This window comes from Patiria miniata, unplaced genomic scaffold, assembly GCF_015706575.1.
Source record: "Patiria miniata isolate m_02_andy unplaced genomic scaffold, ASM1570657v1 HiC_scaffold_20, whole genome shotgun sequence".
Taxonomy (NCBI): Eukaryota; Metazoa; Echinodermata; class Asteroidea; order Valvatida; family Asterinidae; genus Patiria; species Patiria miniata.
The window spans coordinates 24,938,802-24,951,771 of record NW_024037059.1 but is presented as its reverse complement, the minus strand read 5'-3'; the positions used below and the strand labels follow the sequence as shown (position 1 = coordinate 24,951,771).

Sequence of the window (12,970 nt, the reverse complement as noted above, 5' to 3'; positions counted from 1 at the left end):
ATTGACTGGATCACAAGACCATTGCGTTAGTTCTTTACCTGCTGACAACTGCTTTTGAGCTGATGTTATATATCACACGCATAGAAAACAACAACACACAATGTCAATGAAAAATGCGACTTCATTGATTAGTCTCGGAGAAGCGCAAACAGATGTTTGGGTTTGCCAGATCATCGCAGCAGAAGGTGTCTTGGGTTTCCTAGGAAACCTCTTGGTTTGCTTCGTCGTTCTGCGCGTCAGGTTTCTCCACACCATGACGAACTATCTCCTGGTGAATTTAGCTGTGGCCGATATGCTGCTATGTCTCTGCACCTTTTTCCATTACCTTTTTGCGTCTAGCAGGTGTACTCTCATCAACATGGTTCCATCAAGCTCTCTTGGGAGGGAACTGTACTGCCGGCTTGTGGCGTCCCAGTCACTGATCTGGGTGTTTTTCAACGCGTCCGCTTACAACCTGTGCGTGGTGACGCTGGAAAGATACATAGCTATTGTACATCCACTCAAATATGCCAGGAAAGTCACAGCTACAAGGATGAAGACACTCGTGACTCTGCTCTGGATGCTTTCTGTCCTGTTGGCTCTGCCTTTTCTATTCACAATCGAAGCCAGCGATGATCTCGACAAAGCCTGTTCTGACATCGAGTACCCCAATCAAGCATTCCCCATTTTGCTTAGTGTGGTATTGGTTTCATTCACCTACATTCTGCCCGTCATAATGATGAGTTGGGCGTACTACAAAATGCAGGTTACTCTCAAAAGACAAGCACAAGCTCTGAACCTACAATGCGCGAGGGCAGCAGCGGTTGATCTCGTGATTGCTAGACAGCATGTCATCAGCATGCTTACGATAGTCCTGGGTGCTCTCATTATTCTCTGGACACCGGATAATGTCTGCGTTATTTTATGCTTGTATCCAACAAGCGACAGCACACTTAATTTCTGTGGTTCAGAGAGTTTCAAGTACATCAGTGGCATAACCAGTTTTCTGATATACCTTAACTCGGTGGTTAACCCCATCATCTACGAGCTGAAGTACAAGAAATTCCGGAAGGGTTTGAGGGCGGTTTTCTGCACTTGTTTGGACGAGCACGGATGCAGTAACAGCGTGGATGCCGAGATTGCTCGACGCTGAAGAGTTGTCACTGAGTGGTGTTTTCATTTAGGACCTGCTATAGAGTGGAAGTCACGATATTTGCAATTTATACACCCCTAGTGTATTCAGACCTCTGCTTCAGAAACAACTCGTTGACGTTTCTCACGGTATGCTCCGTCGCTGTTCAGGTGACTGTCGGACTATGGGGAAGAAGGGTTTACGGAGAAGGCATGTGTGATGCTTACTGATTTTCAACAAAGAACATCAAGAAACATTAAGACACAATTTGGGCAACAGTTCGGACAAAATGTCGTCGCATTGAAATGTTAAAAATTGCTTTCGTCCTGGGTTCACGAGAGCGAAGAAAATCAGCAGAGCTACTTTCCGCACGAGTGGAAAAAAATACCGTGTGATTCGAGGTACCCGTCCACCAAAGTTTTTATTCTGTACCAAAAAGCCCACTTAGGCCGGCAAGTAATGCCAACGATGATTTTAAGGCCTTTTTTTTAATTAAAGAGCGATTAATCCTGGAGAAAAATTGAGAGAAAATGACCCGAATATTTGGACCCCTGTACATTTTAATGGACCACTTTTGCTTCTTCATTGATGGGAATGCGTGCAAAATTATGAATTTATTAGCAAGAAGGTCGATGGCGTGGTCGCATAATGATATTGTCAGTTTGAACTCCACCTAGCTCCCAAACTATTTATAGGCTATCAGCTTCGGTCCAAACATTGGGCCACCGGTATCAGATGTTCAAAATGAGCAACGCTCATAGCAATTTTTCGTAAGGTATGCCCATCTAGAGTTGGAAAGTATGTGATAGCTTTGCAGTGTGAGCGGTGTCAGTTTTTTGGGTGCTATCACTTTCAAAATGTTTTTTTTTTCAAAATGGCCGTCAATATGCTAGTCTGATATCACCCGTTATCACCCGTTATCCGCGGAGCCAAGTCTCCTGTATAGGCCTAACATCTGGGGCCAATTTCATAGAGCTGCTTAAGCATAAAATTTGCTTAAGCACAAAAAACCTTTGCTTAATATAATCAGGTTACTGGCCAAAACTCCATGCGATGTACAGTGCTTGTGACTGGTATTTGGCTGTTGTTTACTTAACATAATAATCGCATGGAGTTTTGGTGGGTAACCTGATTATAATTATTAAGCAAAGGTTTTTTGTGCTTAAGCAAATTTTATGCTTAAGCAACTCTATGAAATTGGCCCCTGATATAATGTAAAACATGCAAATTTATGCCATCTCGCGCCTCAGCTAATAGGAGTCGACTTTACTGAATCCCGATGTCATTCATTCCCAAATCAGGACTAAAACTGTGATTAGTCAATTCTAATCAAGTGTTACAACAGCCGCGCGCATACATGTTGCGTAACACAATAGCGCGTGACCAACGCTTTTTTGCTGTGTTTAGCGGGTTTTTTTTCATTAGGAATTGTAGTCTAGTATGTCTAGACGCGAAAAAGGTGAATAACCGAAGGCCCGACATTAACATGCGTCTGCTAATTGGTCAAAATCTAGAGTTCAAGATCTTGCGTTATTAATCAGCAAATCTGTTCCAAGTATAGACCGTGGCTTTTGCCACTGTTTATTACATAAACTATACTAATATGCGCGTCACCGAGTTATTATATATGATAACAAGCATGTTTCCCCGTTTAAAAAAAAATATAGCACACAAAATTAAAAAAGCTGCCACCGCTACAATGCTATTTTCTAACTACAAACCTTGCAAAAAAATCACAATGAGCATTATTCTCCTCATTTGATACCCACCAAACCCCCAGGCTAATTGCCTGTATTTAATCCAGTTATACAGAGAGCCCATGAAAAGGTGTATTCCTGTTAAGAAATAAACAACAGAAGGGGTATAAGAAGCAGCACCGTTTTCACTCATTGTGTTTTCAAAACCAATTCATTCATGTTGCATAATTTGGCCCTGAATCGTGTAATTGAGGATATTTTCGGAAACCCAGCCTAAACCAGCGCCTTAAATTAGCATTTGCACCGCTAGCTGTTTTTGCAAAGTTAGCCTACACATTGACTCAGAAGTGTCAACGTTATTTGGATATAACTCTTGTTTATCCATTATATTCCTACTCAGACACAAACAATGTTTTCAACTGAACATTAACGGTTTGTTTGATCCCTCTGGCTGTAAGCCGGAGGGGGATATTGCGAAAGCGTATTCCTAGGTGTGTCTGCGCGTGTTTATGGTGTAAATCGAGGACACACACGTGCAACATAATCGATGAATTGATGGGGATGTGAAGGAAGTGATTGAGTACGACAATTTGTACTAGTTTTTTGCAATGTTGAAACTTGACAAAAATAAAAAGTTAAAGAAGGATGTTTCATCTGTAATAGGAACTCGGACCCTAAACTCCACAACCACCCCTTGGTTTCAGCAATGACTACTAACGGATATTTCAATGCAACTTTAATTTTACACTGGACCTCCTTGTAAACCTGATTCCAAAAAAAATGGGAGCAAGAAAATATTGATTTATTTTTTAAAATTTCAGTCATGGAATATAGATTTGTACATGTAGACCAAAAATTGAGAGATGGTAGCCAGATATGGATTGGTCTCCTCCCCCCCCCCTTCCCTCTTTGTGATTCTCCTTCCAACCCTGCATGTTTGTGTGTCCCCTACATGTTTGTTTCTTGTTCCTCTGTCTTTACCTCTAAAGAAGGCCAGGCAAAGGCTGAAATGTAATGCCACTTTATTTTTGTTTAAGGTCAATACCATTACATATACTATAGAAGATCGATGAACCATATTTGCCTGATCTATCTTCTGTTAATCTGCCCGCCGTCATCATCGTCATTAGCCTATTTGAGAATATGGCCGACACAATAGAAGGGCGCTGTCACAAACTGAATGTGGTGGGTGAGATGCACTTTTAGGATTCATGGCTCAGTGCGCACGCCTCTCTGTGTTTTGTACCGTGCCAGCATCGGCTGTGTTTTGTATCGCCCGCATCGGCTACTTTGCCGGGTGATTTACTTGAATATTTTAGTGATCTACAAGTACGACATATTGCCAATATTTTAATCGTTTATTGTGATGGCCGTAAACAGCATATAGCGATTAATGGAACAAAAGTCTTCTCGACTCATGCAAACGCAATTGACATTTAGGAAGGAGACGAGGCAGGCAATTAGACTCTATTTTTGTGTGACTATGGCAGTAGCTCAATTTGTGTTTATCACAGATGAAAAGGTGAATACATGGCGAGTCAAAAAGAAAGTGACCGAATGATAAAAACAAGAAACGGCACGCTCCATTTTGTAAAAAAAATATAATAGGGATAAAGAAAGTTATTGAGTAGTAACTGTGAACATTTCCCGTAATTTGCATACTCTATTCCCAAGTCGTGTCTATTTTAATAAAGAGATCACAAAATTCAGCTGTCCACCACTAAACCAATTTAACGGTCTACGAATTGATAAATACCATTAACAAAATTAATGAAGAGAAAAAAAAGTTTTCCCGCCTCCACGAATAAGGAAAAAATTGAAAAGGAAAATAGAAAAAAACTCACCAATACTTCTGGGGAAAAAAGAGTTGAATTGTTCCCCACATTCAAAACAGAAAATCTGAGAGTAAAAATAATGTTTCAGTCTTGATTCGTAAGATTTAAATCTCAGTTGTATTTGGAATCAATGAGGATGGCTATAAAGTGCTTGTTTCAACAGACCATCGCTCAATAAAAACGAGAAATAAGAAGACGAACAATGGTTGTTGGATCATGCCTCACTCACTAGAAAGTGAAGAGAGACATGTCTATTAGCATCACACTGTAGTCACATTTGCCCTCAACTGATTCTTTACTTAATCCTAAAAGGGCCGGGGGCGGAACCCGCCCCCTCACTTTTTGGCTGGTCTTAACTCCAGCCGCCATCTTGGATATTTCCTTGGCATCGGATTTTTTTTTACTGTTAACATCTAAACAAAAAATGGTGTATGTTAGTTTGGGGGGGGGGGGTGCACGGGGGTCCCCCATACACCCTGACAGTGATGATGAAAGCGACATCGTCACCCCTTTCCAAGATACACCATCCCAGCTATTAAAACCAGCCAAACCAGCCCCAACGTCGCAATCCTGCAATCGTCAGTCACCCCCACACCTGAGTGACTTTGTGTCATGAATCAAGACAAAACTTTTTTTCTTTGGTCAAGTTATAGTCAAACTGTATTGTCACCTACTACCTATACATTTTGGCTTTATTGGTTTCATTTTATTTTCAAAAATGTTAAATTTATGCAAACGTAGCAGTTCAGTTCACAATTTTCTCGAAAACAGTGTTTTTCTTTCGTTAAATTGCTTGTTTATACTCATTAAGTTGATTTCAGTGCTAAATTTAAAATAGTTGATCTACATTGAGAAGAAAACAATTTCCCTCAATATGTTATTAATAGGTTTGTTTCGAACAGTTGTCTTAAAAACAAGAAAGAAGAAATGCGCTGACCTAGGTTTAAGTATTGCATGTGACAAAACCCATAGTTTCTCATTAATTTTTAATGCTTCTATATAAACACACATGTTTAAATATGCCCCAAATACACCCTTGTACAACTTTAATCGCATTTTGGACTTTTAACAAGTAATGTGGAAAGGGTTCTAATATTGTATTATATGTACACTATACATATGTACCTGATGACATGTTACAGATTGTCCTCTATTCAGTTGTTCAACACACTTAACAGTCACCCGCTGCCGAACCGTGCGTGTCTCCCATTGATTCCAAGCATTCGATACTACACCCAACCCATTCCTTGTAGGCCCGGCCACATTGTCCATCCCTTATTCTAGTCCGACGTCCCATTGGTCTGACGCCCCATATAGGCATGATTATAGAGTTAAGGTTAGGGTTTATAACCTATTTAATTCGGAGGGAAACCGCGTGCAATTTTGTAAATTTATGTTAATATTTAATATGTTTGCAAAGCAACGTCATGCAGGTTAAGAATGTTTTGAATCACATTGGTACATCGCTCTACCGCAAGGTGTAGTACCCTTGCAGTCTCAACTGTCCCATTGCCATTAGCAAATTTCGTACATGCCCGATCGATAACAACTTACTTATTTTCTCTGTGGAATGTTCTAAACATTATATAACCATGCATTCCTCCATGATAATACACAGCCGTAACCATATTATACGAAAACGTTCTGCAGAGGCCTCCGTATAGTAGAATCTGACCTTCAAACAACGCCACATTGCCTTGAACCTGTATTGCAGCATAGCGTTGGCTGTTTTACAGGTGGAAGTCTGTACTCAAGGAATAACTGTATGCAAGGTGTGACGGTAAGTGGCATACAATATGGGATGACGGGAACTTTGCCTGTTGTACTAGATGCACATTGACATGTATCTGTAGATGTACATGTACGTAGACATACATTATTTTGCGTATAACTTTAGGCTAGAGGGCAATGGTAATAGCATAGCCTGGATAACAAAGACCGAACAATAATAACAAAGAACAACCTGCAACGCATAAGTCTATTGCACTGCAGTCAGACTTTGTTGACATTTACATGTGTATAGCCCCACATACAGTGCATAACGACAATGCACGTCCTTCGTGTATACAGGCAGTGTACGTGCCTTTGCGAATGATCATACAAAATATATGGGCGTATCAAGGTAGTGTCAAGGAGTCAGCGATACTTTAAGGCATAGAAAAATCCTTATTTTTCTCGTTTAGGGCCCGAAGAATGTTAGCTTAACAAATCATACCAATAAGGTAGTGAACAATTATTGACACTTAAATTTATATGAATTTCTTGTGTTCACTTAAAGCATAAACCTCTAGCTGTGCGGGCCCGTTTTCGGGCGAGAATCCCCGTAAAATGGTCTTTTTTTCCCGATCGACGTACGTTTCGATCGAGTCATAGTTTGATAACCATGCGGTCTTTTTCAATGGGGTTAAACGGTTCTATACAATTTAACTCTTTCTCTTCCTCATGATATATGGTTTTTTTTATCTTCAACATGATCTACGTCATGTCGGCTTTGAAAATGTGAAGTTTTCATCATTTTCCCCGTGTAAACGCACCGATTGAGCGCCCTCGCGTCGGCTCTTTTGACTGTTACTCCTGACTGGAGTATCAAACTGTACGGGGTTAAACGGAATCGAATAACTTAGCAACTCTTCTTTCCTAACATGTAAAACTTGTTTTGATTGGTTGAAAAAAAAACCCGGCGTCCTTTCCACAAAGAATTAACAAAGTGGCCGATGACAACTTTCGATCGATAAGGCACTGTACGAGACGACCGTAACATGAAAAATGGTCAAATGTGACCACTGTCCGCACTTGCACTTTCGAAACGGGAAATTTTACCAAGACTGCGTGGTAGAAGCATGGAAGAATAAAAACACCATGGTAGAAGTGACCGAGATGTCACAGTCACGCGCACACTGAGGAAATAAAATGCCGATCGCATTTTTTTCAGCCCCCGAGACGCACAGTATCACACGCTAATAAAATGCACAATAGAATAGTTACATACGATATTATTTCATCTTGACACTATAAATCTGGACGAAAATGCTTAAATTTCTGACGCATTTGTAATGAACTACATCGAAGCCATGCCGCTGTACGATGTTCCGTGCGGCAGCAGTTCCATTGGTAATCGCTGGTTCCCACCGCATGCTAACAGAATTGAAGCTATGATGTAGGACCGGAACCAGTGACTACGGCCTACGTACGGTGCCATGTGCAGACTACACGGCGTAACAGGACAAATTTGGATCGTATAAAACAACAACCAAACATCGGTGGAGAAAAAGAATAACTGCAAAGTAATTCCCAGAACGTGATGTTGATCTTTTCTGTGTTTTTTGGCCGTTAAAATATATTTATAACGAGATTTTACCGCTCGGACTTGACACACGTAGCGTACGTGTTTCCACAAAATGTTCGGCCACATCACGTGTGGGATCGTGCGGTCTCTGTATGCATTCCTCCATGATGATACTCGCATTTGTGCTGGATGTATGCTTTCCCAAGCCGCTTTTACCGACTCGCACTGTCAGCACTGGATTATCGTCTCGGCAAAAGTGACCTGGTCATACAGTTTTCCTGGGCGCCTGGTCAGTTTTCCTGGGCAGCAGTTGGCCGGTAAAAATAACCGCTGGACTCAGGAAGAGTAACTGAGAGGATAAAACGTCCCAGGCTGTCCGCACTGGACTTAAAATGGGAAAAGTATATAGTCTCGGTAAGTTTTACCCAAAAAGTCCAGTGCGGACAGGGCTTAAAGTGCTGATCACGCGTTTCATGATCTTGGACTCTGCTCATCACCTGTTTACAGGACATGTTTTCTCCAATTCTACTTTAATTAAGACATTTAAAAACTATCCATTTGTAAATTTGGATTATAACTGTGGTCTTTATAGGAGTTAATTTCATTTCTAAATAATGTAAATTTGGATCTGAATACTGTTCACTTCAAGGAAGTTATAGAAATTTGTGATGGAAAGAACGTGCATTTGTTAATTGGGCAGTACCATTGTGTTTGTAAGGAGGATATCCATGCATGTACATGGAAGTGTACGTCGGATTTCTTGAAGGAAACAAAAATGTGAAAGGATGTTTATGTCAAGCTTGACAAAATCGGACAAGATTGTACTATTAGACATACCTTTGCATTGATATGTGCACAAATCCTATATGTACATTATCATGTATAGGTTTGTTTAATCCATTTTATGAATGGAGGAGCCGGGCCACATTTTAGGGTCGAACGCACAGCCACACAGTTCCAGCTTTAATCCGATTATGTAGCCCTGGACCTCTGTTTAATACTATGCGCGCCAGATTTAAACTGTGAAATTTAGTGAACAAAATTGGGGGTAACGAATGAAAAATACGGAGCGTATATTCGCACTATGGCCCGTTCAATTCATGTGCATGTACTATGAATAAGTCATGTACGTTGAATAAAAAAAACTGGGTGCACAAAGAATGTGTTTGCATATCCCCCCAAAACTTTTATTCTATCTGGCTTTAAAATTGTAATTTTCTAGTTTGTCGTGTAGGCCTAAACCAGATAACATTGTTTTTTCCTTTGTATTTCACAGCAAAATGGCGTTGTCAGTTCCGACAAGAGATCCTTTTTCTAACCTGCCTTATGAGTTGAAGGTTCTCATACTTCAACATCTTTCAGCTGAGGACCTGTGTCACGTGGCATTATGTAATCGATCCTGGAGAGAAGCCACCAATGACGATGCTCTATGGCGCCCTCTTTGCCGAGAGAAGCGATGGGAGAAGTTTGATGCAGTCGTTGATCTTTGTGTTGAACCCCCGTTCATACCTTCGTCACCTCAACCTGGCGGGGATGGAAGCGTTGGTGACAGTGTCACCTTTGCCTCTGATTCGGTTGTCACTGGTTCAAACTGGCCAGGGTTGGTAAATACATGTAGATGGAAGGAGATATACATGAAGGCACGACATCTTGAAGGAAATTGGAAGAACAATCGGTATCATGTTGTGTCGTTCGAGTTTGGTTCGGGTGGCTACAAGGATCACATACATGGCAGCTCTGAACCTGAGTTGATAGTATGCAGCCTAGCTGGTGAAGGGAATAGTCTTGCCGGTGCTCTATCAAATGATACTCTGCATATCTGGGATATCTCCAACGGTACACGTCGACATTTCATCAAAGTGGGCATCAGTAAAGGAAAAAAAGCACTGCAAATGAAAAATGGGATCATAGCTGCAGGATGCATTGATGGTAAGATTCGTACCTACTCCGCCCAGACCGGAGAGCAGCTGCAGGTCATGTCGGGGCATCGTCTGGATGTGTTTCGTCTCTTCTTGGATGGTGACACTATCGTAAGTATTGCCGGGAAGTCAGACAGGGATATGGAGGTATGTGGTGACAGTGATATGCGGGTCTGGAATGCTATAGACGGTACATCTATAGACGGTTTCGTCTTTGAGAGCACCTCCGATGACGTCCGACTGGTTTACGTGGACTATCTTGACAAGACAGTTGCAGGTGCTTACAGCGACCGTAAGATTCGATTATGGGACGCACAGAGTGGTGTCTGTAAGCAGACAATTTTCAGTGATGCAAATAACATGATTTCCTGTCACCTTGGGGACGGCATCGTGATTAGTGCCAATTCTGGAAACGCAATAAAGATATGGAACGTTGAATCGGGGGAATGCATTAGACACTTTGACGTACCTGGTGTGGACTTTGAGTATTGGGACTCACACGATGAATCAACGCACTTTGAGTTCAACGGCGAATTCCTCCTCGCCACATCGGATTACTCGAACATTAGATTGTTCAATCTCGACGGCAGATTCATTGGAGACACCAAGTCGCACGAGGAGCGCATGCTTGAAATCCGTTGTATCCTTGGCAATAAGGTCATTGCGTCTGAAGAGTGTAGCTATGGTGCAGGCTCGATGTACCTGTGGAGCATTGACCACCCTGAGCATGGTTTCGAGTTGATCAAACCGTTGAGAGGTTTGATGAATGACGATGAGGTCAGTGCACTCTATTCAGCAGCGTGGATGAGCGAGACCAAACTTACATTCGTTCGGTACGTTGAGTACGAAAAGGAGGGGTTTGAGAACAAAATCCAAATACCAGAGATCGTTGTTCACCATTATTGGTGAAGAAGTGCATGGCAAGGATCGTCAACTTAAGGACTATGGAGCCACGAGACGTACACAGTATGATTTTGTTCACTGACGTTATTCTTTTAAACATCCCAGGGAAAAAAAGACGCTGACCGGTCGTCCTTTTTCTTAATCACCTTCCTGTAAGACAGGAATGTCATCAATATATGATGAATTTCATTAGAGCTGCGAATCGAGTTAAAAACATCATTAAGCCATATCTCACAAACACAAAATGCAAAATTCAAAACTATTTTGTAAAATGTATTTGGTTTGTAAGGCACAACATTTTGAACAGTGTGTGACGTCATCTGACGTCATCAAAAATGCGATTTACGTTTGTAACAAGACTTTGGATTTTTTTTAATATTCCTCTACCATTTCAGTTTTGTAAATGTCTAAACGTTTATTTCATGTATTTGAGAACGAAATTCATTTAAAAATAATTTGTGCACTCAGTCTCTTTTTTTTATTGAATTTGTATACTTTGCTTTCAGCCTGAGATGAACAGTTTCTACATCCATGTGCATATATAACGAAAGATGGTTCTTAGTATCCAAAAATTCCCTCTCCCCTTTTTCAAGGGAATCGTAAAATATTATTCAGACCGTCGATTAAGCTTCTTTCTTCGCTTGGATTGAGAATTTGCTGCAGATATGAAATAGTTTCAGGAATTCTGAATGTGTAATTAGGGATTAAGAATGTTTAATCCTGTCGACTGTTGCAGGAGGATACAAAATGTGATACATACCTAGTAGGTAGATAATGCCAGATATAATTCTTCAGCTATGAGTTGTCATGGTTACAGTGGAAACCGATTCTAAAACACAATAACAATATACAGTAACAATATAATTTTGTCATTTTTGTAGAATAGAAGTAAAAATATGCAATAATGAGTAAAAACGTTTCATGTTTTCTTTGCCCGACCCCATCATGTATAAACTTCAGACTACAATTTATGGTCACGTGACCAATAACACTGCATGCTGAAAATACATAGTGGCTGCCTTTGGCCGAACTATCTGTTTGCTTTGTTTCGGGGTTCTTTTGTGACATTCGAATGAAAAATATTTCTTCACCATGTGTAGTCCTTTGATGCAGATTTGGGTTGAGAAAAAAAGGACAAAACTCAATTTTTTTAAATTGGTCCTCAAATTTAGTATAGCGCCCTCTGATGGTGATATTGGATGCCAAAGTTTGTTCAGTTGGACAAACGTTTTTAATGAAAAACGTTTTAATGAAAAAGTTAAAAATTATGCCTTACTTCGATTTGTGTCGGCGCGGTTTTCAAAATTTTGCACAGTGACTACATGAGGGCACCTGACCGTTTTGTTGAATCTGGCCTGTTGAATCTGAAATTCGTTGTGTTAGGTCAGATAGATTCTGTGCCATATACCATTGGCACGCTGTTATAGCAACATTACAAACTTGTATCAAGTATGATCCTCAAGGGATTTTGACGGATTTTACATTTTTGATATTTGTCTGTCCATCCGTGATAGGCTTGAGGATATTTTGTTGAGCCAGGGTTTGCATCGTCCAGAACTTACAAGGCCATTAGGTATGCATACATCCACATCCAGCAGAATGCAGTATCGAAATGCTTCCCAGCATTCATCAATTCCCGTAATAGCAAAAAAGAACCGCCGAGTCTTCAGCAAGGAAATTACGCAGGGAATCAGAGTTGGTTATCACAGTACCTCCAGACACGCCTGCTTGGCAGAGATCTGTATTTCTCTGGATACGTTAGAAATGATGAAATCACAGTAGTCAGATTTGCCACGTGGGCTGTTTATACTAGAGATTTTTAAGTAATAAAAGACTTGCTCGAGTCTGCCGGACTTACCAAATTAATAGAAGACTTGCTGGCAACTGCCAAGGCTTACCAAATTGATAGAAGAATTGATCTTACCTACCGAGGCTTACCAAAATGATAAAAGACTTGCTCGCCACTACCAAGGCTTTACACCAAAATGATAAAAGATTTGCTCAAACCTGCCGAGGCTTACCAAAGTAATAAAAGACTTGCTCGCACCTGCTGAGGCTTACCAAATTAATAGAAGACTTGCTCGCAACTGCCGACGCTTACCGAATTAATCAAAGACTTGATCGCCACTACCGAGGCTTACCAAATTAATAGAAGACTTGATCGGTACTTCCGAGGCTTACCAAATTAATAAAAGAGATCGCTACTTCGGAGGCTTACC

The 12,970-nt window shown here is 40.8% G+C and overlaps 1 protein-coding gene and 1 long non-coding RNA gene across 2 annotated transcripts; both read left to right on the top strand.

The window, feature by feature from the left end:
* Positions 1 to 100: 100 nt before the first annotated feature.
* On the top strand, positions 101 to 1,132 carry LOC119727931 (neuromedin-U receptor 2-like). Its single transcript, XM_038200010.1, has one exon. The coding sequence runs from the start codon at positions 101 to 103 to the stop codon at positions 1,130 to 1,132; it is 1,032 nt and encodes a 343-aa protein (XP_038055938.1).
* A 5,107-nt stretch (positions 1,133 to 6,239) lies between these two features.
* On the top strand, positions 6,240 to 9,419 carry LOC119729339. Its single transcript, XR_005271229.1, has 2 exons — positions 6,240 to 6,423; positions 9,206 to 9,419. It is a non-coding gene; the product is annotated as an uncharacterized LOC119729339 (long non-coding RNA).
* Positions 9,420 to 12,970: the final 3,551 nt, after the last annotated feature.

Excerpts from the sequence above, each read along its gene's own strand:
- LOC119727931 (XM_038200010.1), top strand. The coding sequence starts at position 101 with ATGTCAATGAAAAATGCGACTTCATTGATTAGTCTCGGAGAAGCGCAA.